The following is a 25,815-nucleotide window of genomic DNA, read 5'->3' on the forward strand; positions in this document are numbered from 1 at the left end:
GTCTGTGCCACTTGGCATCTGATCTTTTATTTAGCACTGTGGACAATACTTGTGCTGATTGCTTGAAATATGAGGTGAACCTCTAACCACATCCTTCTCTGTTTGCTCTAAGAGATGAATCCCCATGATACTTGCTGTCTTAGCTGGGTCTGTGTGAAAGCAGTCCCCACATGCCTCTCAGCTGTGGGTTCCTGCCTCACGAGTCTCCCAGCTTTTCTCACTGCACAATCCCTGAGTGATACCAATGCAGCCTGCTTCAAAGCCATGCTGCAAGAACATTTTTATGTGCTTCAGTTCCCCATGCTGCAGATGGAAAGCTGAAGAACTGAGGAGCATCAAAAGAGGGCACAGAACCCTTTTTTCTACCCTGCTAATCTCTCAGTGTGCCTATGGAATAAACTGCATATTCTCTCATGGAGCGGTGGGCTATTTATTGGGCCATTCACACCAGGTCTGCCCATTTTGCAGGAAGATAAGTATCTCATGTATATGGACAGAGCTTGAAAGCAAAAAAGCTTCACTCTGTCCTCCAACCAGGTTGGAGCCCTGCCCCATATTAATTTTTCTCCTTCTTTCCTTGCAAGCTGGAAAACAATGGTTTATGCCCATTTGCTCTTCCTAGTAAGGACGAAGAGAACTGAAGTCTCAACACCAGATTCTCTTGCAGAGGAACAGAGAAGAAGCGATCCTTAGCCAGAAGGTACCCCTAGAAATGCCAGCAGGGCCTCCTGGAATAGAGAGTGGTACTCACTCAGCTCCAACCCTAGATGTGTCATGAATATGCTAATACCAGAACTGATCTCTCTTGGCTGGGTCATGGTCCTGAGAGATTTCCTTCCTCAATGTGCGATAAGCTGTCCTGATGGTCCCACTACGAAAACAACAACAAAAAGTCCCATAGGCTGCAAAGTAGCCTGCTCATTTCTGGGTATTTACTTGGCTACATTATCACATGTTTACCGGGGAGCTGCATGTCCTGCTGCAGAAGCCCAGATATCAGCGAGTGTAAACAAAAAGCGTCCCTGAGAACATTTCCTGGAGACAGTATGGGACATTAGTTATGCAGCTGGCCTAGTTTCAAATATATTGTGCTAGTGTAGAAAGCTCAAATGGTGAGCTGGCAGATCTGTCACTGCATCACAGCCAGCCGTACTGCTTGGGGAGCAGCATGTCTTGAAATATCTCCTTAGAAAACACAGAAACAGCTGCAAACCTGTGGCCTAGGCACCCATTTCCATTACATACAGTTCATTCAGCTCTCAGAACATATATCAGGGAAGTCTGACCATGAACACAGGCAGCCAAACCCCTAGGAGAGGGTAAAAATGTTGCAGAGCTTGTTAGTGCACTAAGGCCCTAACAGCTTGGATGTCACTGAACTTGGAATTCTGGATGAACACCAGATAGATTCCACCGGGCAACATGAGCACTGACAATAATGTGTCAGTGACATAAAGATGATTGCATATTCAGACTCATGCAAACAGACAGTGCTCTGCAACTCCTTCCAGTTGCTGAGAATGAGTCAAGTAGCCACGGTTATGATTCACAACAGCCTTAAATCTTGCACTAACTTCAGTGTCCTAAAATGAATGAGAGAGTGGACAGAATTACCAGTGATGATCAGACATAACCTGAAACAACAGAAAGAAACTCAGCACAGGAAACAGGAAGTCCTATGAGATTGCCACTGTTGTAATTCGCATCCTAAGGAAGATGGTCTTTCAAGAGCTTCTACCCATACAGCTCTGAAGTTTTAAACAAAGAAGGAAACCCTGAGTAGTGCTCGCTGCTAAGAAAGAGCAGGTGTCATCTGTTACTCATGCAACTACCACCAGTGATAGAACCCCACTTCTGCATTTTTTGTAGTGAGAATACAATCGCTCCCAAGGAGACTGATGGGTCGCAGATTTAGAGATTGTTCTTTCCCTTGTTCTCTTCCAAAGTGATTCATAAAATGAACAGTGTTCTGTGTTTCCAGATTGTTTTGTCAGGTGAGAAATAACCATTTTACATACTGCTGTGCCTGTACCACAGATGTTGGTCCCATTGTAAAACAAGACTATATCAATGATGACATCAGAAGTACAATCATCATTCATATATGGTCATAGCCGCAATTTTTGAATTTTATTGGAGGTTTCGGCTCTTTCAGATTTGAGATTAATCCATTTGTAATGTCTAAAAAGGTGAACATTATTTCTATTGGTTCCTTAGTGCAGCTGATACCAGCACGTGAATCTATATATTTCCTTCTTTGTAGTCACTTGTCTGATACAGAGAAGCCCTTGCAGAGAGTTTGGTCTAGGCAGTGCCTAACAGATACTGAAGTTTCATCTGGGGATGAAATCAGGATGGTAACAAAGGGACATCTTTCTATATCGGTGTTATGGCTGCTTCTCCTCTTGATTCAGGTCTCTCTGGGTAAGTAAATGCTTTATTTTGCATAAGATAATGAGCAAGGAATAGAATTTAAATTTAGTATAAATGGGTTGTTGCTCCATCAGCTTGTAAGACAAAGTGTCAAGAAGGTGTTTGAATACCTTTTCATCTTCGATTGGATCTCCTTGGTGATTTTGAGAGAAAGAAGGGCAAGCCATTTGTAACAGTTCTGTATTTTTCCCAGACATCAGTGACCAGCCATTCCTGTAGGACCACAAGTCCAAGGTTGACTATAATGAAACTGATAGCACCAACGCTTGGAGATGTTTGGTTAAACAGACAAGCTACAATGGAGACTGAGTGGGTATCCAAACTGCTGTCTTATCTCCCCTATCAAGCTCTGCATAGACAGAGTGAATAACTCCAGGTCTTTATTGAACACCAGTTAAAATAATTTTGCTGTGCTCTGTGTGTCCAGTGAGTTTGGCTGGGTCATGTATTTTCCCTTCAGTTGTTCCTCTGTATCTGGAGTTCACCACTGTTTGTCTCTTCACTGTTCTACAGCTATGTGGATACGTTTGAAGCTAATGATGAAACCCAGGTTTTAGAATTCCTATTTTTGTCTCTGTACAAATGGACATAGTACTGTGATATAGTGACTGGTGGTTGCATCTCTGGATGATGAGAACAAGATTGCGTGGTTGATACTTTGTTCGAAGTAGCAGGGCCCTAGTCTTAGACGTTCCCAGCAGCCATGTGGATGCAGTCACAGTATGGATGGATGAGAAGAGGAGGCTTGAGCCTCTCTGTGGAATAGGAATGTCAAAAAACATATTAAACATTTGTATTCAGACATCTCTGGAGCAGTGTTTGAGTGGGGACTGAGCAGCCTTGTAGAAAGGAGAGTGAGTTTTCTGCCAACTTCTTTTCAATAACAGGAAAGAGTACCAAAGTGACTCAGTAACAGAGGCAAACGAGTAGCTTTACCTCGACATCACCATCAACATCTATGATCCACTTCTCTGCTCTGACTCTGGCAGTAGTACTTGCATTCTTGAAACTGTACCACAGCCGCCTCCTGGGCTGCAGGGAGGCTGCAGTGTGTGGGCAATGACAGGCACAGGTTTTGGGGAGTGAGCTGTCAGCTGAGACTGAGGCAGCTCAGATATGGCCCAGGCTTTCAGAGGGGTATCTGCATATAGGGGTGCATGCCTTCTTATTCTTATCCCTAGCCAGCAAGGGGAACCAGATATCCAGCTGGAGTAAGCCTCAGCCTGATGCCTTCTTCCCTGGGCAGAACCTCACTCTGTGACTAGTATTAAATTCAATTAAGCCACTTGTGGGATATGCTATGGAGCATCAGGAAAGATACAAGAGTATGTTTGTAGGTATAATAAAAAATTCACAAGAGACTGATTACAACAAATTATAGCTTTGATTAGAGAGAATTAAAAACTGTTGCTTGGGTTATGCCTAGCATCACATCTGCGTCCAGCATTGCATGCTATTGTGTATTGAAAACATTAACTATTAGAAGATTTAAAAAGTCAAGTGCAGAGGTAGATCAGTCAAGTAATGAGTTTTGTTTTGTTTTTTTTTTAACTCCTGAGTATGGCTAATGGAAATAGGTTATCTGAGTCTATTAATCATGTACTTTGAATTTAGCTTTTCTTAGAAATGATCTCTCTTTTAAAAGTATATATTTTTATCTTAGAAAGTTCTTTTCTGGACTATGTTCTTCAAATAAATTATGGGTCATTCTCCAGGACATCTTCCAGGAGGACTCTTCAAGACTTGTTACAGGAAGATTATACTCTTTCTGAGAAAATATGTAGCAAGTAGGAAGGTATGTGTAGTTATCAGAGGCTGGTGCTACATATGTTAGAGATTTTCTTACTGAGGAAATTAGAGAAGAGAAGAGAGTTTGCAGGAAAATGGTCTGTAGAAGTTATTAGTTATCAATCATTTAAATAATTTCCCACCAACTTTTTGTATTTTTGAATATAAATGATAAGCAGGAAATTGTAAGGAAGCCCAGCAGTGTCAGCACAGAAGTAAAACGTTTGCCAATGTCCAAGAGCGAACCACGTATCACTGCCATACTATCTGTGTCCTGATGTGTAGCCTCATTGGGTGAAGTGGGGGGGAAATCAGGCCCCACAGGCCATGTAGGGATGGAATTCCCTCTTAGTGAATTACAGCTATCAGTTTGCTGTGGAATGAGAAATGGGAGAATGGTAAGCTGCTGAAGAGTGTGGCTGCATCAGCCTCAGTTCATGGGGTAAGGCTGGCATACTCATGAGAAATAGAATAATTTAATCTGCTTTAAAATTGAAAGCCAAATTATTTAAACTTGTTTCAGCAAGCATTGTGATGGTTCTACAGGAACATCTCTCTTTTCTGAAGAAGGGAGAGAAGATGAGATGGATTGATTTGAATTTTTTTCCTGGAAAACCTAAAGTTCTCTGATGAGCTTTTAGTGCAATTTTATTATTTTTTGTCTTGTATCAAATACTACCACTGCTTTGAGAGAATCTCCAAGAGGTGTCTTTCTGGACTATCTGCAAGACTTGCATGACTGCATGGTCTCCTGTTCACTTACACTACCCAGGGCTGAATCATAATGAGTACTGCAGCTTTCTCTTGGTCACCTGGTCAGGTTCAGACACCTTTCTTCTTTCCATTGCAGTGTTATTCTCTAAGAATTGTGACTGTCTTGGGTAACTGTGTTACCCCTGGAGAACATCTATGAATCACAAGCTGGATAGTTGGTGTCAGGGTACAGCAAGCGCTGGCTGCTTCCTGAGGGACAGAGAGACAGGAGTTGGGTGCAGTAACTTGGCCAGCAGGTCAAGGTCCTCACCACCCATGGCCCAGCCCCATGATATCCGAGCGAGGCAAGCAGGACAGACCTGTGGATGGCAGCCAGGTTCAACCAAGAGTCCAGATCACCAGGCAAGTTCATGGTGAGGAGGTAGGTCCAAGGTCAATCCAGGAAGTCAGTCTGCAGATCAGGGTCCAGATCAACAGGGCCCATGACCAGACATGAGCATGGCTGTGGCAGAGCTGGAGACAGGCACACCTACAACAGAGCTCAGGCAGGGACAGAAGGACCAGGCCTGAGCTTAAATGGAGCCCTGTGCCCATGGGCAGGGTGAGTAGGTGGAGACCCCTGGTGAGGCAGGTCAGGCCAGTATGGCCTATTGGTGCACCCTGGGGGGGACCTGACAATTGGATCAAATGTGTCTCATAAATATTGGCTTTAATTTTCCATTGTGTGTCAGGTTTTGAAACAGTTCTAATTTGGGGCCAAAGTTACCAGGCTTCTTAAGTGGCATCCTGTCCTCCTTCTATAGCTATCTGATCAACCTGAATCCATCTGCGGGCCCTGGAAGAAGTTTCCAGCCCTGTTCAGTTACTTCTCTATTCCGTAACATGTTAAAATTCAAATGTGATCAAATTCAGGAGTCTCTGGTGCAGTGGCCAAGATCTCCCTGATTTTTGTATGCACTTAGCTTGTCATCTGTCCTGAACCTGGAAATATCAAGATCCTGAATGTGTTTCTCTACCATTTGAATTTCCAACCATTTTGTCTTGCTGTCTTTCATGCTCTAAACTTCAGTGGCTTGTCATTCACGTGGCTCAGTAATGCTAACATAGCATGTTTTTCCCATTTTCTCTTTTTAAATTTTCTTTTTGAGAAACAAAAACCTAATATCCAATGAGTTGATTCCAATGGCAGCATGAGCTGACAGTAATGTTTTACAGATAAACATGATGAGCAGTACCATACAGAATGATTTTGACAGGCATACTTAAAAACAGTCCCCCAGGTTTCTTAGTTCGATCACAAATACAGGAAAGCTTCCATTCCTCTGAGAGAAAATTCCTCTCAAATGCTACAATATTCTATGTGTAATTCAACTGAGCATTTATATCCCCAAAATAATTGCACACCTTTCCTCATTTCAGGTTGGCCTGTATCTCAAGGTTTAAGCATCTTTCTCATGCTATCACTGTTTAAATCTCTAGTGATTACTGCTTAATAAACCGCTCCGTAAAATCCTTTCTTGTGCAGACACAGTTCGTATGTTCATCTGGAAGTATGTAATGGACAACAGTGCACCTAGCTGCTTGTAGATTGGCTATTCCTGGAATATAAATATTCTGGATAATGTGCAAGCATACTTAGTGATTTATTACAGACCCCTGAATTTTTGTACAAGACACAAAGCATCGTGGAATATTGCTAGACTTCATTCCTTGTTCTGCAGAGTTTCTTTGATGTAGCAAAATGAGACATAAGCATAATGGCCTCTTCTTAGGGTACGTACAATACATTCTTTGAGCTTCACCATAAAAAACATAAAATGCTGTTATCCCTGCATCCAAAACTAGGGATCCAAAATGTAAATATATTTAAAATGTGTTAGCACTTGCTGATTCCAGTAGCACAATAGAAGCAAGGCTGCTGCAGTACCATGCCCCCAGGTCCAACCAGTATCAAGGCTGAACATGTATTCCCAGTAGGCACACACAAAAACACATGTATACAGTACACATATACCCACATACACAGCTGGCCACACAGATCACAGACGCAAACATTCAGCACTGACACAAACACAAACAGCACCAATGGTCTCATTGTTCTCCCTTTGTGGCTGATCAGGATGAAAGTCTGTTAATAGGACATATCTACAGTATGTATCCCTCCAGGTTTAAACACTCAGTCTATCCATGAGCTGTCCTCTGAATACCTTGGTCTACCCTGTTTGCTGGCACCCAGACATACAAGCCCCCCAAGGCCCACAGCCCCATCCCATTTGGTGGTACAGGCTGACACACACACACACACGTGCGCGCGCGCGTGCACACACACACACACACACACACACATTCTCTTACTTTTCTTCATCCCCACAGCCACATTATGAATGCCCTGTAGCTGGGCTTAGACACTTAGTCCATCCAGTAACTGGCTTTAGACCCCCACCTCTCCACAGTTCCTGGCACCTGGACATGCAAGCCCCCAAGGCCCGCAGACCCCTTCAGCTGCTGATACAGATGCCTTTGCACACACCAACAGACACACAGTGTGAGTCCATCCAGTTACAGGGCTTAGAAATTCAGTCCATCCAGTAGCTGGCCCTGGATCCTCACTCTCCCCAGGTGCCTCCCGCACAAACACACACGCACGCACACACAGTCCACCCCCAGGCCCCAAGGTCACTCCAGAAGTTGGCCTGGAATGGCTGGTCCCGCTGGTAGCCAGCTCCTTCAGTTGTCTTTCTTCCAGAGAAACAAACATACATTTGACTCCCAAGCCACTTAACCTACTCACTGGCTAGTCTGGCTTGATATTCACCAGCTGTCATATACTGACATGCAGTACCCTCACTCAGTTCAGTTGCTGGCACCACAGATACACAGCCCCTAAGACCTGTGTCCAACTCCAGTTGCTGGCACTTGATATGGACTTAGTGCAGTCTCCAGTTCCTGGCACTCCAGACATATGGGTCCTATGACCCATGGTACCCACTCCAATGCCACACTGAAGACACACATGCCCCTGTGACCTGCGGTCTGACTCCAGGTGCTGGCACTTAGACCTCCATGCACACACATATGCACAGAACAGAGAGCCCCCTCACCCAGGAAAACAGAAATGGAGTTTAGTAAGATGACAGGATGGACCACACTGATCAGGTGCAGGGCATGGCCAGACGAGCATACTGGCCAACATCTTGTTTACATGCAATTGGCCCCTTTTATCCCCTTATGCCTTTATTTTCCCACACTTGTTCCTCCCTAAAACACCTTGACCACTCCCTTTCCCTTAAACATCCCATAATAAGTCTTGTGCAATCCCAGGATCTCTTCCCCTGTATCCCACAATGTGTCCCATACCCTTTAGACAGTAACCCTCCTCAGATTGAAAGGTGAACCAGAGAGCCTCTCCTTTTGACTCAACTGGTGGGTTTCATGCCTGGACAATGCGGCTGTTGGCTCTCCTGTGACAGCTTTGGGAGGAGCCAGGGCAGGGCGTCCATTCCTCTGACTGGGTTATTGGGGTTATCCTGTCTGCCATTGTTCCTCAGTGTTCTTTTTCACTTAAGATGAGCTTTCTGTCATACAACCTAACATAATGAATGCCATCTGTACTGTTGCTTAAATACAACAGTGACTATTCTCAGTTGAACTTGGCAGAAGGTATCTTTTCATTACTTTTTGTTTCAACATTTGTTTTCACAAACATCTACAGACATCTACCTGCATTCAAAATATCAACTCAGCATATATATTTTTTCCTCAAACAAATATGAATCTTTTTGCAAATAAATAATATTTTTTATGAACAGATATTCAAAAATTCTTGCCTTAAAATTCCTCACTGGGAAAAAAATACTGAAAATTCCTCAACAAGTCCACTTTTTTTTTTCACATGCGATTATGTGTTAGGTTATTCACTTCAGGTTTCCCAATGTCTTATGTGTCTGTGTAAGATGCAGACTCAAACATGTTCCCCTGTGTTCCTTGGGCTCTCCTAGAAGGCCTTTGTGTTGCTTTGCTTCCCAAGAGCTGCTTCTGTATCCCATCCATCATTCCTGCATTTGAATGTAACAAAATTCTTCCTGTGTTCTCTGGCCTTTAAGTCCATGTGCTAGGCTACTGTATAATCACTTGAAGTATCTATAGTAGCAGCCCAACATCGTCAAGCAAGGAAACCTCATGCACATCTTCTCTCTTCTATCAGACTTTTTGCCATCATATGATCTGTGATGACCACAGTGCTATTTTATGGGTCCCCAGGTCAGAGGACTGTGAACTGTGTATCCATACCACTGGAAGAGGCAGGCCTGGGAGCAGATGCACACAGAATGGCAGGAACAGGGAAAGGAGCAGAGCAGGGATAGATGGTCCTTTGGGAATCAATCTCACCCCAAGAGATGGTGGGGCATAAATGGCAGATACAACATGAAGACTTACCTGCTTGTCTCCCACTTATGCTACTGCATCTCCCAAGATAGTTTCCCATCCCCTGATGATATCTTCATAAGTAGCCCTCTTCTCTCTTCAGGTACTCATCATTAGGGGACCCCATAGCAAGGGCTGGGGAAGGGGGAAGGGATAAAGAGTTTTGGGGACACGGAGTTGCAAGTAATAGTTTGTCTGAGTGGATATCATCAGACATGGTAGAACAATGGAGAAAAAGGGGGAGTTTCTGATTAAGCTTTTGTGAATCACATAGCAGGGACATTTTCCAGCCCTGATTGCACAGGGGGAGAGAAAAATTGTCTGTCATTAGAAATAGCTTACATTTTAGCAGTGTAGTTAGCTCAAACTTGTGAATGCAAACACAGTTCCCAAACTTCAAATGTCATGTGGGACTACTTAGAAAGATGAACCTAACAAATCTGACTTAATAATAAACTAAGAGTAATAATAATCTCATTTAACGGTTGCAATAGATAACAGTGATGAAGCTCTGTCCTCTCCATAACCTTCTTCTGTCTCTATCTATGAAGGTGATGATGAATTGAGGCTGACAAATGGACCTGGCCCCTGTGCTGGGAGAGTGGAAGTAAAACATGAGGAGCAGTGGGGGACTGTGTGTGATGGTGACTGGAGGACAGAAGATGCTGAGGTTGTTTGTAAGCAGCTAGGATGTGGATCTGCTGTTCAGGCCCTTAATCGAGCTCCTTTTGGAGAAGGATCTGGACCAACATGGCTCTATCGAGTTGATTGCCGTGGTGATGAATCCGCTCTCTGGAACTGCTCACATCCAGGATGGGGTGTATTTACCTGCCCTCATTATTTTGATACTGGAGTGATCTGCTCAGGTAAGAAGCCATCAGACCTTTTGTAATAGGAAAAAAAACATGGAAGAAAGGAACTGAGATAACTTCTGTCTCAGCTGATAGGTCCATATTACTGTAGTCGGCACAGAGTTAACACTTTCTCTCTGACCTTCTCCACCAGCAGGTCACACCAGCGTTAAGGCTTCTGCTGACTGCAGGTAGATGGTTTTGGCTAGGTACAGCAATGACACTCTTACCAGGAGCAGCAGTGGCAGCAGCAAGGTGATCTTTGTGTACATCGTTTAGATGTGAAAGGGAAAAGCAAGTGAAAGGGAGGGGATAAGGTGCAGTGCTTCATGTTTCTACCCCAACTCTTCCAAAGAACAGGAGAGCAGTGCTGAACTTGAATCTGGCCAGGAGAAGGGGCCAAAAAAGCAGGTGTGGATAGAGAAGCAAGAAAATGCTCTGTTAGGCTATTCAGCTGCTCTTCTCCAGATGTCCCTGTAAGCTGAGAAAGGAAAGTCTCCAATGGCAAAGAAATCCAATGCATGTTTGTCTGCCTTCCCCCGCAAGATGTGCTTGTTTTCTCTCCTTGCATAAAGTACCATTGCAAGGCATTCTTCCTTCCCAGGTGCAGAACTTTGCACTTGTCCTTGTTGAATTTCCTAAGGTTCCTGTCAGCCCATTCCTCCACCCAGTCTAGGTTTCTCTGAATGGCAGCTCTGCCCTTGAGTGCATCCCCATAATTTGGTGTCATCTGCAAAAGAGTGCACTCCATCACTTTCTCCAGGTCACTGATAAAGATGGCAAATAGAATGAATGTCAGGAGAGACCCCTGTGGTACTCCATTTGTTGCCACCTTCCAGGCAGAGTACAGCCCACTAGCCACCACCCCTCACTCCCCTCAGGATCTGGAAACCCACTATTTCAGGGTCACCTGCAGCCAAGGCTGCCATTGATTACCACATCTCCATCGAGTTCTTCCTTGTTAGTAAATAGCAGATTCAGCTGTGTGTCTCTCCTGGTTGGCCCATTCAGTGCCTGTATCAAGAAGTTACCTCTGACACCCTCCAGAAATCTCTTGGACTGCTTGCATCCTGCTGTGTTGCTCTTTCATCAGATGCCAGGGAGGCTAAAGGCTCCCATAATATGAGAATCTGTGATGTGGAGGCTTGTGTTGTTTAAAGAAGGCTTTATCCAATTCCTCACCTTCATCAGTGGTCTATAACAAATTCCCAGCACAGTTTCATCCTTACTAGCCTCTCCTCTGATTCCAGACCTCAAACTCTCAAACAGACTGTCATCCATCCCATAGAAGAGTTTCATGTATCTGAGCTCCTCCTTCACATAGAAAGGCAATCCCCACTCCTCGTCTTTCCTGCCTGTCTTCCCTGAAGAGCTTGTATCTGTTCATCACAGCACTCCAGTCATGCAAGCTGTCTCACGGCATTTCAAGTTATTCCAACAATACCATAGTTTTAGGACCACGCATGGAGTTCTAATTTCTCATTTTTCCCCTTTGTGTGTGTACTTGTGTACATACACTTGAGGTGGGTGCCCCTTCTTCCTGTTATATCATTCCTGAGGTCTTTTTCATTCCTATCACCCTGCACCCTTTGCTTTTCACCCCTCTCCATCTCTACCTCATTTAACTGTGGGTCGTAATCTCCCTCCCCTGGTATTCCTAGTCAAAAACCCTCCTCACCAGGTTGACCAGCTTGTTGGCAGAGACAGGTGGATCCTGTCTGTCCCAAAAGTCCTTGATCCTCAAAGTGAGTCCTGTGGTTGTAAAAGCCCCTTTAATGATGTCAGCTGTACAACCATGTGTTGACCCACAGAATCTGTCCAATCCCCCCTAAGCCCTTTCCCTTCACCAGCACAGTTGAGGAGAATGCCACCTGGGCCCCCATGTCCTTAAGCCTCACCCTCAAGCCATGTAGTCACTGTTGATATGCTGAAGGTCTCCCTTGGCAGTATGATTGGTACCCATGTGAATAAGCTGCATGCAGACAAGCCTTGGCAATCTCTCCACAAAATACTGGATCTGAATCCCTGGCAAGCAACAAAATTCTGTAGAGAGCAAGTCAGATCATCAGAGGGGGCCTTCCATCCCTGCAGGAGGGACTGTCCCACTACTCGCTGCTTCCTCTTGGTGGTACGGGCCTGGCCAGCTCTGATGCCTCCCCTAGACATAGCCTTCTGCCCCTCATCTCTTACTAGGGCACTGAATGCATTCTGCAGTTGCAGATCTGTGGGTAGAGAAGAAGCCATCCTCTTCTTGCCAGGAATCACAAGCTTCCAGCCTTCTTCACCATGGGAGTCTCCAGTAGCTGCACAATTAACCAGTCTCCAGCTGCTCCTTCTGCTTAGTTATGGGGTCAGGCTCTTATCTCTGCAGAGTCTCTCTGAAGATCATGTAAATACCTCTTTTATCTTCCTTGGTGCTCTTCAGTCTGCTCACTTCCTCTCACAGTTCCTTAACTTGGTAACACAGCTCCTCAAGGACTCTACTTCTGCCTGCCCCAGCCTTAAGGGGAGGCATCAGACACTCCCTGTATCCCAACACCCAGTGAGCTGCTTCCTCTCTCTGGAGTACTGTCTGAGTAGAAGTCCCTGATGTGCCAGGGGTAGTTGCTCCAGTCAATGCTGGGGACTGTGTCCTGTGGTGCAACTGTTGTTGTACAGTCCCATGCTGCCTTCAGTGAAGTTTCCAGCCACCTTCCGCATACCCTTCCCCACAAACTGCTGCACAAATCGCAAGAACCAGCAGCAACGAGCAGCTAAGCAGCATCCTACTTCCCCCTGCATGCGTCCTGCTAAACAAACTGTGGGGTCCACATTCACAGCTCTCTGGGTCACTGCACTTAAGGGCCAGTTAAATAGCAAATGGAAGCTGGGCAAAGGTGCCCACTGTTTTGCACAAGGCATGTCCCCACTGTGGGTCTCTCCTCTTCACAATCAGCTTTAAGTTTCACTGACTAGAAATTTTTTCATATTATAAACAGTCTTTGAACCCTTACTACTAGCTGTTCCTCTTGGTCCTGAAGAAACTGATAGTCCACACTGGTTGAAAGTCCTCTTATATTTATTAAAGAAAAATGTTTACCCATTACCCATTAAAGAAAAATGTCCAGTGATTTTACGCAGTCATTTCTGATAAAGAGAAGACCACATTTCATTACATAAATGGTTTTGCTCTTTTATTTTGGATTTCTGTCATATGTTATGTTCTGTATAGTCTTTCTGTTGAATAAGATTTCCTTCTGTAGGCTGCAGTCTGTAAAGTTGCCTAGTATGTTTAAACGCACTATGCTTACAAAGCAGTCTCCACAGCATGGTTAAAAAAAAATGGCTACTTCAGGAAAATAGTTATTGTCCATAAGAAGGTCTACAACAATGGTACATGTACATAGCTTGGATATAGCCTATATTCAAACTTCATGCACATGTACAAGTTGATACGTGCATGCACACTTAGCTTTGTTTTTCCCTTTCCTTTTCCTCTAAAAAGAGAGCAAGGAGCAGATTTACCAACACTGGGTACTTTGATGAAAGAAATTAGTCAGAAATTAGCCATGTGATAATCCTACAATAGAACAACTCTGCTCTGTTCCAGAGAAGCCCTGAACTGATGCTGAAAGACTCCCCTCAAAACTAGTCATCAATAATCAGTTTAGCTGCTTCCCATTTTTCCATCTGTTACCACTCCTCCCTGCACAGTTTTTCATTAGTTTGCATTACCCTGCACAGTTACAAATTTTTATGGTAATTATCTGTACTGCACAAAAGCAAATTCATCACAATATTCACATTATGTCTGCTAAGAAGAAATAGATGTAAAATAAATGTCCAAGGGATAACAATGATGAAGCTGATACAGTTTGTAGTATTTCACTGCTAGTAGATCTGTGAGCTGAGAAAACAAAGCTAAAATGTTGTTTTATGCTGATCTGCAAGACATTCCTGCAGTAAGTGGAGGTAACAAAAGGGAAAAAAGAGGCAACGTACAGGTGGTGAGCTCGCTATGTGCAGAAGCAGCTGGAGTGCAACAGGGCATACTAGCTCAGGAGCAGTGCCACAGAAGCACAGTTATGCTGTTTTCAGAACAACTTGTTTCTCTCATGAGCTGCTGTGCATGAGCTACTAGCAAGCCCCATTGTAACTGAGCTAATAAGTCCATCGGAAATCTGGAGCCCATGGAGTGATGTGCAGAGACATTCAACTAAGTCTACTGGAACCAGTGTGGTTCCAGCAGGGCTGGCACTGTGCCAGAACTAATAAACCTGTCAACTTCCAGTTGACACCATGCCTTTTGAATTGTTTCTGCTTGGTGTTCTTCACCAACAGTTCAGTGTTCAAAATCTCCCTCCTTGTATTGTTAGGGATTGAATCTTCTTCTTCATGTCTTCTCTTCAGCTTCTCAAACACTTGGTCAAGATTTAGTATTTTCACATACTAAAAAATAAGCACTCCTACACTATATTTTTTCTTTTATCAGTGGCATACAGAAATTGCCACAATGGCTATTTAAAAGTGTCACTGGTCCTTGGAGAAGTGAGCGCTATGTATCTTGACCATGAAGGTATGGGAGTGATTAAGTTAGGTCAGCACAACCAACCCTCAGTGGTAAATTTCTTGAATGTTTTTAGGTTTCTCTGGACTGCGTCTGACTGGAGGGGACAGTGCCTGCTCAGGCCATCTGGAAGTAAGGCAAGAAGAAAGCTGGGCTACGGTCTGTTATTCACATATTGATTTCAAAGCTGCTTCTGTTATATGTAATGAGTTAGAGTGTGGGCAGGCTGTGGATATCCTGAGAGGAGCTCACTTCGGAAAAGGAAATGAACTGATCTGGCAGGAAGAATTTCAGTGTATTGGGAATGAGACTCAGCTTGCACACTGTCCCCGGATGTTGCACCATAGTAAGACATGCTCCCATGATGCCAGTGTTGTATGTTCAGGTGAGACTTTGGACTGATGGCCATAATTTACATGTTCCTACATGTCTTCTTCCTGTCAATGCAGTGTTCAGAGTCTCTGCATATTTGTGTGGTCCTCAGAGGGTTCCTGACTGCTTCCCTATCACACCCGAATCCAGGGAAAGCAAGGAAGTAAAAGAGAACAGCCCAACAACCTCTCATGCACTCTAGAGAGTGTCTGCACCAGGGATGAGGGTCTCAAAAGGGCTGCCATTTCTCTTTCGGTAATAGAGGTATGGGCTCTCTAGTGCTGAGAACTCCTTCCTTGTCTTTCTTATATGGATAAGAGTAGGGCTGGCCAGAGCAGACAACCAGGAGCATGGAGAAATGAGTTCATTTTCTGCTCTGATAGTGTTTGTGTTAGTCCCTAATGCCTCAGTTAATCCAACTATAAAACAGGGAGAGGCTGAATTACATACCCCCAAAAGGTGATAGGAGGCAGAATTTACAAACGCTTACAAAAAAGCTGTCAGAGGCCTGGATGGCTGTTGTTATGAATGCCAAGTGCCATTATTTAAGAACTTTGTACAGTCATGTCTGCTTTTATGTGCTGGGGACTCTAAATATGGTTAGCTTTGTGCCACCCACTACAAAACTGATGAATATACAGAACAACTATGACTTTCTCCTTAGGACACAAATCAAAATGGATGAACTGAACAGGGGGCAGAGCTGCTGGCAATTCTCTGTCATATAACATGCTCATTTTGTAGCTGAAGTGCTGCAGTCTGTTTCAGCCCTGACTTGGACACCATTCCACTGGTCGAGGTGATCTGGAGCCCTGACTGGGTAGCTGTGGCAGCCAGACAGCTCAGTTTAGATGTCAATGACTGACAGTTCTCGGCTGCTGCTTCTGTCCTTCTCCATGATTCACAGCACAGGGGGAAATCCTGCACTAGGAAAGTCTCATTAGGGGAAGTATAATGCAAAGATGAGGCAAGAGCTTGGAAAGCAGAAAGAAACAGTGTGAAAAGATAGGCAGACTGCATGGGGCTGGCAGTTGGCACTGCCTGTAAGAGTGCTTGGCATCTTAGGCCCCACAGTCCTCGCCATACCACATTACTGTCGTATTACATTACTGTGAATCTGCTGATGTGCATGGCCTGCTGTGTTCAGAGCCTTATCCTATGGCAGAGATGAAAGTTAAGAATCTGCACACCACAGCTGCTGTACACTGAGTAATGTGAGATAAGCTGCTACTGAGAGAGAGAGTGATACTGGTAGCCCCCGCTCTGAGTTTCTCACGTTTCAAATGCAAGGAAATGCTGCAAGTTAAGACGTTAAAAAGTAGCAGTATTGTGCTGAGAGGAGAGACAGAATTTAAAGAGTCACAAGGCTTTTAGTCATGTAGTGCAGACATGGACAATAAGAACTTGTTGTTTCAGAGCTGGTTTATGAGCATCCTGGTCAAACATTCTCCACAGTAGCCTGGGATGGAGTGAGTGCTGGTCCCATGCAATTAGATTTCCCTTGTGATTTCTGATGCAATAGGACAAGAAAAGTATCGCTGTTAAGTTCCTTCATTCTTCCTGCAGGCTATGGGGGGTACAGGCTGGCAAATGGCACTACCACATGTTCAGGGAGAGTAGAACTTCTTCATGGAGGCATGTGGGGAAGCCTTTGTGACTACCTGTGGGATTTCCCAGCTGCCAATGCTGTCTGCCAGCAGCTGGACTGTGGAGTTGCCCTATTGATCCCAAGTGGACGGTCCTTTGGGAAAGGAAATGGGTCATTCTGGAATGGCACATTCAACTGTGACAAGAATGGCTCACACCTGAGAGACTGTCGTGTCAGTATGCTGGGTCACACTGACTGCCCTGTTGGAAAAGATGCTCGTGTGGTATGTTCAGGTAAGCAGCAGAAAGGGGGAAGAAGAGAACTGAAGAATTCATTCTCTGAGACAGATATGAACCCAAAATCCGGAGGGTATCTGTGGAGCTGAGCTCCATCTTTCGCCTGCTACTACAGGCATTTCCAGGAGCTGAGGCTGCACAGCACCTGCACCACAAGGCTGCTCTCTGTGAAATGCTCCTAGTGCCAGTGAACAGTAAGAGCAAGGCTGTTCCACAAGGGAAAATGACAGGACAATAGAGGATGTCCACATGCAAATTCTTTGCCAACCAGGGAACAGTCCAGAGCATCTGAAAACACAGTACAGAGGAAGGTGCTGATAACAGAGTCCATCAACAGTCCCAGACAACTCAAAATAATCAGTTGGGTCCAAGGTCCATCTGGGTGGACCAGTCAGGAGCAGCCAGAGATAGGGCCAGAGACAGGACTGGAGGCAGGTACACCAATAACATAGTTCAGGCACAGACTGAAGGCCTGGTCCCAAGCCGAAGTGTTCCCCTGGACCAATGGCTAAAGGGTGCATAGGTCAGCGTCTCAGGCGAGGCTGGACCCAAGGCCTATTGGTTCACTCAGGGCCCTGAAACCTAATGCCCTCAGTGTAAAAATTGGAAAGGGGATCAGATTTGGATTTCTAGTCATTCTTCTCAGTAAAAAGAGGGGACTGAAGTGTAGATATGATGAAGTATGGAAATTCCTGTGACCCCGTGGAGTAATTTTTACCCCTGAAAGCTAAGGAAAACCCACTCCCACTTCCCAGTCACCTTCAGATCATGCCCATGAGCAGTTACCAATATGCCATCTTGGTACTCACTTTCTCTCCTACTCAGGGTGCCCAGGGGCCAGGTTGGTGAACGGCACCACATGCACTGGCAGAGTGGAGATCCGCCATGGAGACAAATGGGGAAGACTCTGTGGCTCCCACTGGAATTTGCAAGCTGCCAGTGTCCTCTGTAATCAGCTGAACTGTGGCTATGCAAAGTCCATCCAAACAGGACACCGTTTTGTGGATGGGAACGGACCTGTATGGAGAGACACTTTTCACTGTGAAGGAACTGAGTCCTGCCTGTGGGATTGTGCTCATGTGACTTTGGGCAATCCTTCCTGTTCAGCCAAAGAAACAGCCACTGTTGTTTGCTCAGGTAAGTCAGGAATGGCCTTTTATGTGTGGAGCGGCTTCAGAGCAAAGCAGTCTTGATGATCTCAGCATGCCTCAAGTAGGTCAGGTATGTCAGCCTCTATTTAGAGCCCCTTGCCTCCCCTCTCCTACCCTTCCTTCTCCTACCTTCCCCTTCCACTTCTCCAGACATACAGACCTGAAGATGCAGTAAGAGATGTGCTTTGGCTGATGCTAAGCTGAGGGGAATGACTAGTAAGGCTGAACCTTGCAATTTCCAAACTCCCTTCCATCCTGCCAGGGCCTCCACCTCTTCTGGGGATGGCATTTCAGGGGTGGCTGTATTAAGGTCATGTTCAAGCTGTGTGGCCATTATATACCTGTATCACTTTTGCTTATGGACAAAATCCTGCCCTCACCTCCCTCTGTCCTTTGTGATCCTGATAAAGGCTTTGCACTGCATGACCCAGTGTGTGGGTGTGAGTGAGAGACAGTAAATGTTTGGTTGTGTTTAGTGAACCAAAGTATTCATGCAAATGTGTGTTTCTTTGCCAAAGATCCAGATTTTAACTCTGCTCCTATACTAACCAGTGTTTCTTCAGAGCACTTCCTCCAGCCTATTCCACAGTTGCCTATTGCTGCAGGGTTGGATAGAACCAGCTGAAGGAAAAAATTTTAGCCAAAAATTTTGCTAAACCTTTGTTGTTTGTATTATGCATTAAGGACCAGATTCTAAATACCACCATATCACTTATCAGTGTAAGGCCATAGAGTAAAAGGAAGTATGAATGCAGGTATCAGGCCTAGAGCGATTTTCACAGAAAACAGTTACATCAGTTTCTCTTTTCTGGGTCACAGCAATCCTTCCCTAAACTGTGAACCTACCGCTTTGTTTAAAAATGAATACAACTGAAATATGTATAGAATTAATAATTTGTCATATGAAAATATTAAAAGCATTTTTTGACCAAGAGAATTCTCTTAGACTACAGGAAATCCTCACCTTTATGATAAACACTTCAGCACCTTTATGTGTCACTTCATTTTGGCAGTTCCTTATGAATGTTGGGCTGCTTTATTGCTTGTATGTCACCAACATACTGCACATGGACTGGAGGTGAACAGGGCAGGCATTGACTGGATGGTGAATTCTGGCAGGACAAAGGCATGCTCATTATAGGCCAGTATGCAGACTCCTGGCACTCCCAGCTCCCTTAGAGTGCTGTCAATGCTGGTGCAGCATGCCCTTCTAAGGGTTTCAACATAAGCACTTCGCTTAACAGGGTTCTGCTCTAGAGGGCTTCACACTGTGCCTGACTCCTCACAGGATCTAGCCTTTGAGCTGGGGAAGCCTTTTTCACTGCCATTACAGACCTTTGTGTGCACGGAGGCAAGCAAAGTCTTAACAGAGACTGTCTGCTTGATCAGTGGTGAGGACTACGTTTCCACAGATGTAGAAATCTGACTTCCATCTCTGACCTGTATGTTATTTTTACCAAGGTAAGAGCAGTATATGTTATTCATTTTCCAACTCTCTTGAGCCCAGGCCTTGCTGAATCACTCAGACTCTCAGGTGGAGAGAGCCGCTGTGATGGACGAGTTGAGATCTCCCTCCATGGTATGTGGGGCAGAGTCCTGGATGATGACTGGGACATTGAGGATGCTGACGTGGTATGCAGACAGCTGCAGTGTGGAACGGCCGAAAAAGCCTATTACCCTTCAAGGTCTGAACGAGGGATGGGTCTTGTTGGTTTAAGAAGTGTCCAGTGTGCTGGAAATGAGACCCAACTGATGCTCTGTAAGACCTCCTGTTCTGAGACAGTGCCAGTAGGAGTTGCTGAGGATGTTGGTGTCATTTGCTCAGGTGAGTTACTGTGCAAAAGGACAGAACGCTTTTTGGTGTTGCCTCTAGCTCATCTTGTGCTGTGGTCTCACCAGATCTTAAATAGGCATGGGTCTGAGCTTGTGATCCTCAACTGCATATATATTCTCAGAGATGAGTGATAGTTAAGGGAACAACTGTAATTTGCATAGTGCTTTTTTCATCTGAATGTCTTAAAGAATTTAGCTTATAAAATCAGAGAGAAATAATAGAATAAGGAAATCTATAGAACACTAAATTGGCTGTGATTGGCACACATTCTGATTGTTACTCAGAAATTAAGTAGGTTTTGTTATGTGACACTTCTATATCTATAGTCATGCAGTCTTTCTAAAAATCTATGTAAATTGAAACTGTTGTAAATTGAAAAATTCTACTTTTATTTTATTTTGTAACCTCATCTGTAACAGAAGCTGTTTCTGCAAAATGAGTTTAGTTACAAAACAGCTCCTCAGGCTTTCCAAGAGAAGATGATGTCTGCATACACTTAGCATGACTGGACACCCCTATCTTTTTGCAGCATCTCATAGGAATTGTTCAAAGATTTCACAGATGCAGAAGTAGACCTTTCCTTTTACGTGGTCTTAGCTCACAGAAACTCTGCCCAGCTAATCATAACAAAAGAACTAGAATATAACAAGAACATGATGCCTTAAAAGTGCTTCGAGGATACAGCCATTACACTGACCTGTGCATTATCATTATATTGCATGCTGACAGATAAGGTTTCTTCCTGCAGGGAGCAAGCGGATCAGGCTGGTGAATGGGACAAAGCGCTGCGCTGGGAGAGTGGAGCTTTATCATGACGGCATCTGGGGAACCATCTGTGATGATGGCTGGGATCTATCAGATGCCAACGTTGTTTGCAAACAGCTGGGATGTGGGTATGCCATCAAGGCTTTTGCCTCTGCTCATTATGGAGAAGGCTCAGGACAGATCTGGCTGGATGATGTGAACTGCACTGGGGCTGAATCTGATCTCTGGGCATGTTCCTCCAGTGGATGGGGCCAGCACAACTGCCGACACAAAGAGGATGCTGGAGTCCTCTGCTCAGGTGTGTTCAGGGAATGCCACGGTGAGCGTGGGGGTTGTGACCACAAGGCAGGCAAGAGAGGGTCGGATACTGGCAGAGAGAAACACTCAAGGTTCATAAGGGGTTAAACAGGATAAGTTTAATAAAGGATTTACACTACAAACTGCACGGGGAGCCCCGGGAACCGTGCAGAGGGGTTGCCGATGGGAGGCTGCTGGAGGCATGGGTCGGACACACGGGTTGGACGCCCAAGCGGGACTCAACTCGTTGTTCCTCAGGGCCCCTTAAATCTACTAGAACTATTTCCTTATCTCAGCTGTGCTAACCTTGACAAACTACTGTCTGGGAAGCAGCTAGATGTTGTTGACAAAACAGAATATGCATGCCTGGCCTCGACGTGAATTTGGTCGGTGTGTAGTTTCACATGCTGGGCCTGCTACTACATACTCTGCCAGTCACTGACTCCTCACGAGAACTTCTGCAGGTGTTCTCACCATAGGGGTTCAGAGGGAAGGGACATGAAGGGGAAGCTGAGAATGGCAGAGACTGACAGCCTCTGACTCTCTCTTGACTGCAAGCACGGTGAGTCAGCATATCCCCTTGATTCCCACAAAATATGAAAGGCATGCTGAAGTCTTGCTTTTGCATTAGCCAAAAAAAAAGAAAAACAAAACAGTGGGTGTGGGCATAGTGGGCATAAACTGTAGGGTTTCTGTAGCAGGGGGATGCTGGTGTGATCTGCATGGGAAGAGGTCAAGAATTGTCATGTGCCAGTCACAGCCTGTTCCGGACGGCTCTGAAACTAGGGTAAATATCCCATTGTGTACCAAAACTTCAACCAATCACAGGAGCATGTGGTGCCTCTGCTCAAATATATTGAAGAAAGAGCAGCAGCTGTGAGGGGGAGGAGGAATGGAGGAGACACGTGGAAGGGGACATTGTTGGCGACACAGCTGGAGGTGCATTCCTGGAAGTAGGCACTCCACCAGAGGAGATAGTATTTGTCCAAACTGCATACCAGGAATAGTTGAGCTTATGAGCCAGTGGCCAGCAAATCAACAGTATGAGGAAGGTCAAACTCCTTGAGTTGTTAAAGCCCCAACGAATGATGAATTAAGTGCTGAAAATAAACAAAGGAGTTTGTTTACTGATGGATCCTGTAAAACCACAGCAGGAAACAAGGGGTGGCAAGCCACTGCTTGAAACCCCTCTACAAGAAAAGCTGCCACCTGGAAGGGACTGCAGGGTCCAGTCAGTTTGCAAGAGTAATGGCCTTGAAAAATAGCCTTGGAGCATGCTTGGGAACATCAGTGGCCCCAGGTATATGTATATACAGGCTCCTGGATGGTGGCTAATACAGTGCAGAAATGGCTCAGAAAAGAGGATCATGAAAACTGGCAGCAGTGAGGAAAACCAATTTGGGCAGCAGGAAAATGAAAAATAATATAACAGCTACTTGAAAAAACCCTACTTTAATACATCATTTTAGTTCACATATCCCAAATTCAACAGCAACCAAAGAAGAGCAATACAGTGATGAAGTTGACCAGCTCACCTGACTTGCCAGCATAGGCTTGGGATGTGAGCATAAAGAAGAACTATCTTTAGCCAGGTGGGCCCACGAAATGGCTGGACATGCTGGGAAGGTTCAGATTTACTACTGGGGCAGAGAATGCTGTTTAGGCTTGTCTCAGGAAGCCATAAGACAAGCAATTAGGTAGTGTGAGATCTGTGAAATAGGACAACACACTCAGGAAGTATGAATGATGAAACAGTGTACAGAATGGGAGAAATGGATGTTTGGAAAAACCTGGCAAGTAGATTATTCAGGCCGCTACCCTCCAGTAACACTGGCAGGTGCTATGTTCTCACAGTGGCAGAGCTATCACAAGGGTGACTAGAAGCTTTCCCCACTCAGACAACAAATGCAAGCAGCACACCAGAAGGAAAAAACAAACATATCCGTTGTCACCGTGGAATGTTGCTTAGGCAAGAATTAGATAAGGGAAGTCATCACAAAAATAGAGCCATCCAAGAATGGGCTGAAGATCATGGAGTACAGTTGGTATATCATATTTCCTGTCATTCTCAGGCAGCTGGAAATGTAGACCTGTGCAATGGGTTAAAACCATGCTAAAAGCCCTAGGGAAAGGCAATCTCCTACTCCCCCAGATAACCCTACGGATTTAGGTGGGAACCTCACCTCCAGGAAGCTGTGTAGCTAGTTTGCACAAAGCTGGAAACATGTCATAGTAGCCCTGAAGAAAACCATATAACCTGGGCTCAGCTCGGTGATAAAGTACCAGCCAGCCCTGGGAACACCTGGAACGAGAAGCCTGCAGTAGTCAAAATCCCTAAGGAAGGGCTCCTTATCATTCAAGGACTGGAGTTTACTTACCAGTCCTTTGGAAACAGGACAAAGAAATGTGTGCCGTTACACATGATAAAGAGAGTAGAGTAATTTTACTTTACCAAGAACATAATTTACAAGGTAATGTGTTTTGCACGTACAAGGTCTGAATTTTATAATAAGTATATGTTGAGACTGGCCTGATGTTAACCACTGCAATCTGGTTCCTGGAGCAAGAGGGGAAATTTTACTGAATATATATATATATACATTGTTACAATGTCAATACCTATTGCCTGGGACTAAGGGTAGAGTTTATAATGCATGTATGTTAAGATTGTGACGATGTTAAGAGTTTATAGTGGATGTAAGTTGGATGGAATGTATTGGACATAAATAGCAGGGTTTCAGCAGCAGCAGGCTGCAGGGATGACCTGTGTGGGAGGAAATATAAAGTGCCATGTGCCAGTCACAGCCTATTCCAGCTGTGGGTAAACGCCCCATCGTGTGCCAAAATTTCAACCAGTCAGAGGACCACATGGCACCTCTGATCAAACATATCTAAGAAATATGCTCTCAACCACAGGGGTGATCATCACTGTTGTAAGTCTACGTGGATGCTGATGAATGCTTTCTATCCAGAGCATATCACTACATGATTTTTGGTTTTATGAGCTTGCTGTTTTTTGAGTGATTTTCTCTGGCACTCTCTCATTCAAAGTAATGGACAGGACTGTTAGCAGGTTCTGGATTTCACTCATCACAGTCAAGTTCCTAGCAGAATCAGACCCTTTGAATTCCATCTTTGTGTCTTCACTTCTAGAGTTCCTGGCTCTAAGGCTGGTGAATGGCAATGACTGTGCTGGGCGGCTAGAAGTTTTCTACAATGGGACATGGGGGAGCATTTGCTCCAATCGGATGTCTCAACTCACTGCAATAACTGTATGCAGACACCTGAACTGTGGAGATGGTGGAGAAATCGCAAGAGACTTCCAATATGGCAGAGGTTCTGGGCCCACATGGCTGGACCACATTGAGTGCACTGAGCAACATAGCTCTCTCTGGCAATGTCAGTCAGATCCCTGGCATCCTCAGTCATGTGATAATCGAGCAGAAGAGACCCATATTTCTTGCACAGGTAATTACAAAAGCACCTCCCCCACCCCAGACATACACGTAAGCATGCACATGTATATGTAGATGCCCGTACTTACCTCATGTTCATTTGTTTTCCACTATAGATTATTTGCACAAAAATGGCACAAACATTTTTCTTTGTTGACATCCTTGATGTAAATAAGTGAATTATAAATGAAATGAGTGTTGTCCAGTGCATTTATCTAGTGTAGATCACAGGGAAGGCTCTCATAAGATGGTGTCATTGCACATTTTTATGGTAAAAATCTAGGAAATGCAGTTAGTCTGTGAGATCTGAGTTAGGATTAGACTTCTCAAGAAGTCTAGATGCATTTATGTTTGTGCACATCTGTGTAGGCAAATGGATGCAACTGTATATGTACACACATGTGCAAGCACATAACCATATGCAAATGTATGAATCAGTTCAGCTCTAAAGGTCCATTTCTGGTGCCTGCTCTTATGACAGTATTCCTTATCTGTGGGTTCCCACTGTAACAGAAATGAGTTTGAGATGACATTCAGACCTCTTGAATATGACTGCATTTACTTCACTAGAGAAGAAGGAAAGCACAGCCAGGAAGTTTGTTTAATTCACAGCAACAGCCAAACATTGATCCACCAAATACTAAATAGGCCATATATATATTACAGGAAAAATGAACTTGGTGATTAATATTCAGGCAATTTCTACTCTGTTATTCTTTCCAAAGAATAATCAAACCATTTAGTTCAGCATTTAATTTCTGTAGGAAGAAAAAGTGTAGTGACTCCAGCTGCATTTGCTGAGTGTCCAAACTCTACAAGTTGTACAGGTACTGCTACTTCTTTATTTTAACTTCTTGGTCCCTCTGGACCTTCCTGCTATTCAAGTGATATAGCAGGCTTCTGTTTTTTGCAGACAAGGAGAAGTTACGTGTCACAGGAGGAGAAGACCGATGCACAGGCAGAGTGGAGATTTGGCACCAGGGTTCTTGGGGAACAGTCTGTGATGATTCCTGGGACATGGCAGATGCTAACGTTGTATGCAGACAGCTGGGTTGTGGATCTGCTGTGTCTGCTCTGAGAGAAGCTGCTTTTGGGAAAGGGACTGGTCCCATCTGGTTGGAAAAGGTGCACTGCAAAGGGACAGAGCTGTCTCTTTGGGATTGTCCTGCCCAGCTCTTATCTGACAAGAACTGTGATCATAAGGAAGATGCTGCTGTTGATTGTTCTGGTTAGTGACTGGTCCTTCGGTTCATTACACAGATCTCAGGAGGAGGTGAACAGAGGAATGTATTGTCAGCTG

The 25,815-nt window shown here is 44.7% G+C and overlaps 1 protein-coding gene across 1 annotated transcript in view; it reads left to right on the forward strand.

The window, feature by feature from the left end:
• The first annotated feature begins 2,277 nt into the window (after positions 1–2,277).
• The window catches only part of LOC112990868 (antigen WC1.1-like), a 29,933-nt gene continuing 6,395 nt past the window's right edge, over positions 2,278–25,815 (forward strand). The window contains exons 1-10 of the mRNA XM_026112890.2: positions 2,278–2,424; positions 9,912–10,226; positions 14,834–15,142; positions 16,696–17,010; positions 17,839–18,150; positions 19,672–19,989; positions 20,747–21,061; positions 24,214–24,528; positions 25,280–25,342; positions 25,429–25,743. Of these exons, the coding sequence (XP_025968675.1) occupies positions 2,355–2,424; positions 9,912–10,226; positions 14,834–15,142; positions 16,696–17,010; positions 17,839–18,150; positions 19,672–19,989; positions 20,747–21,061; positions 24,214–24,528; positions 25,280–25,342; positions 25,429–25,743 (2,647 nt within the window). The 5' untranslated portion in view covers positions 2,278–2,354. The remainder of the gene's footprint in view (positions 2,425–9,911; positions 10,227–14,833; positions 15,143–16,695; positions 17,011–17,838; positions 18,151–19,671; positions 19,990–20,746; positions 21,062–24,213; positions 24,529–25,279; positions 25,343–25,428; positions 25,744–25,815) is intronic.

Source organism: Dromaius novaehollandiae, chromosome 1 (genome assembly GCF_036370855.1).
Source record: "Dromaius novaehollandiae isolate bDroNov1 chromosome 1, bDroNov1.hap1, whole genome shotgun sequence".
NCBI lineage: Eukaryota > Metazoa > Chordata > Aves > Casuariiformes > Dromaiidae > Dromaius > Dromaius novaehollandiae.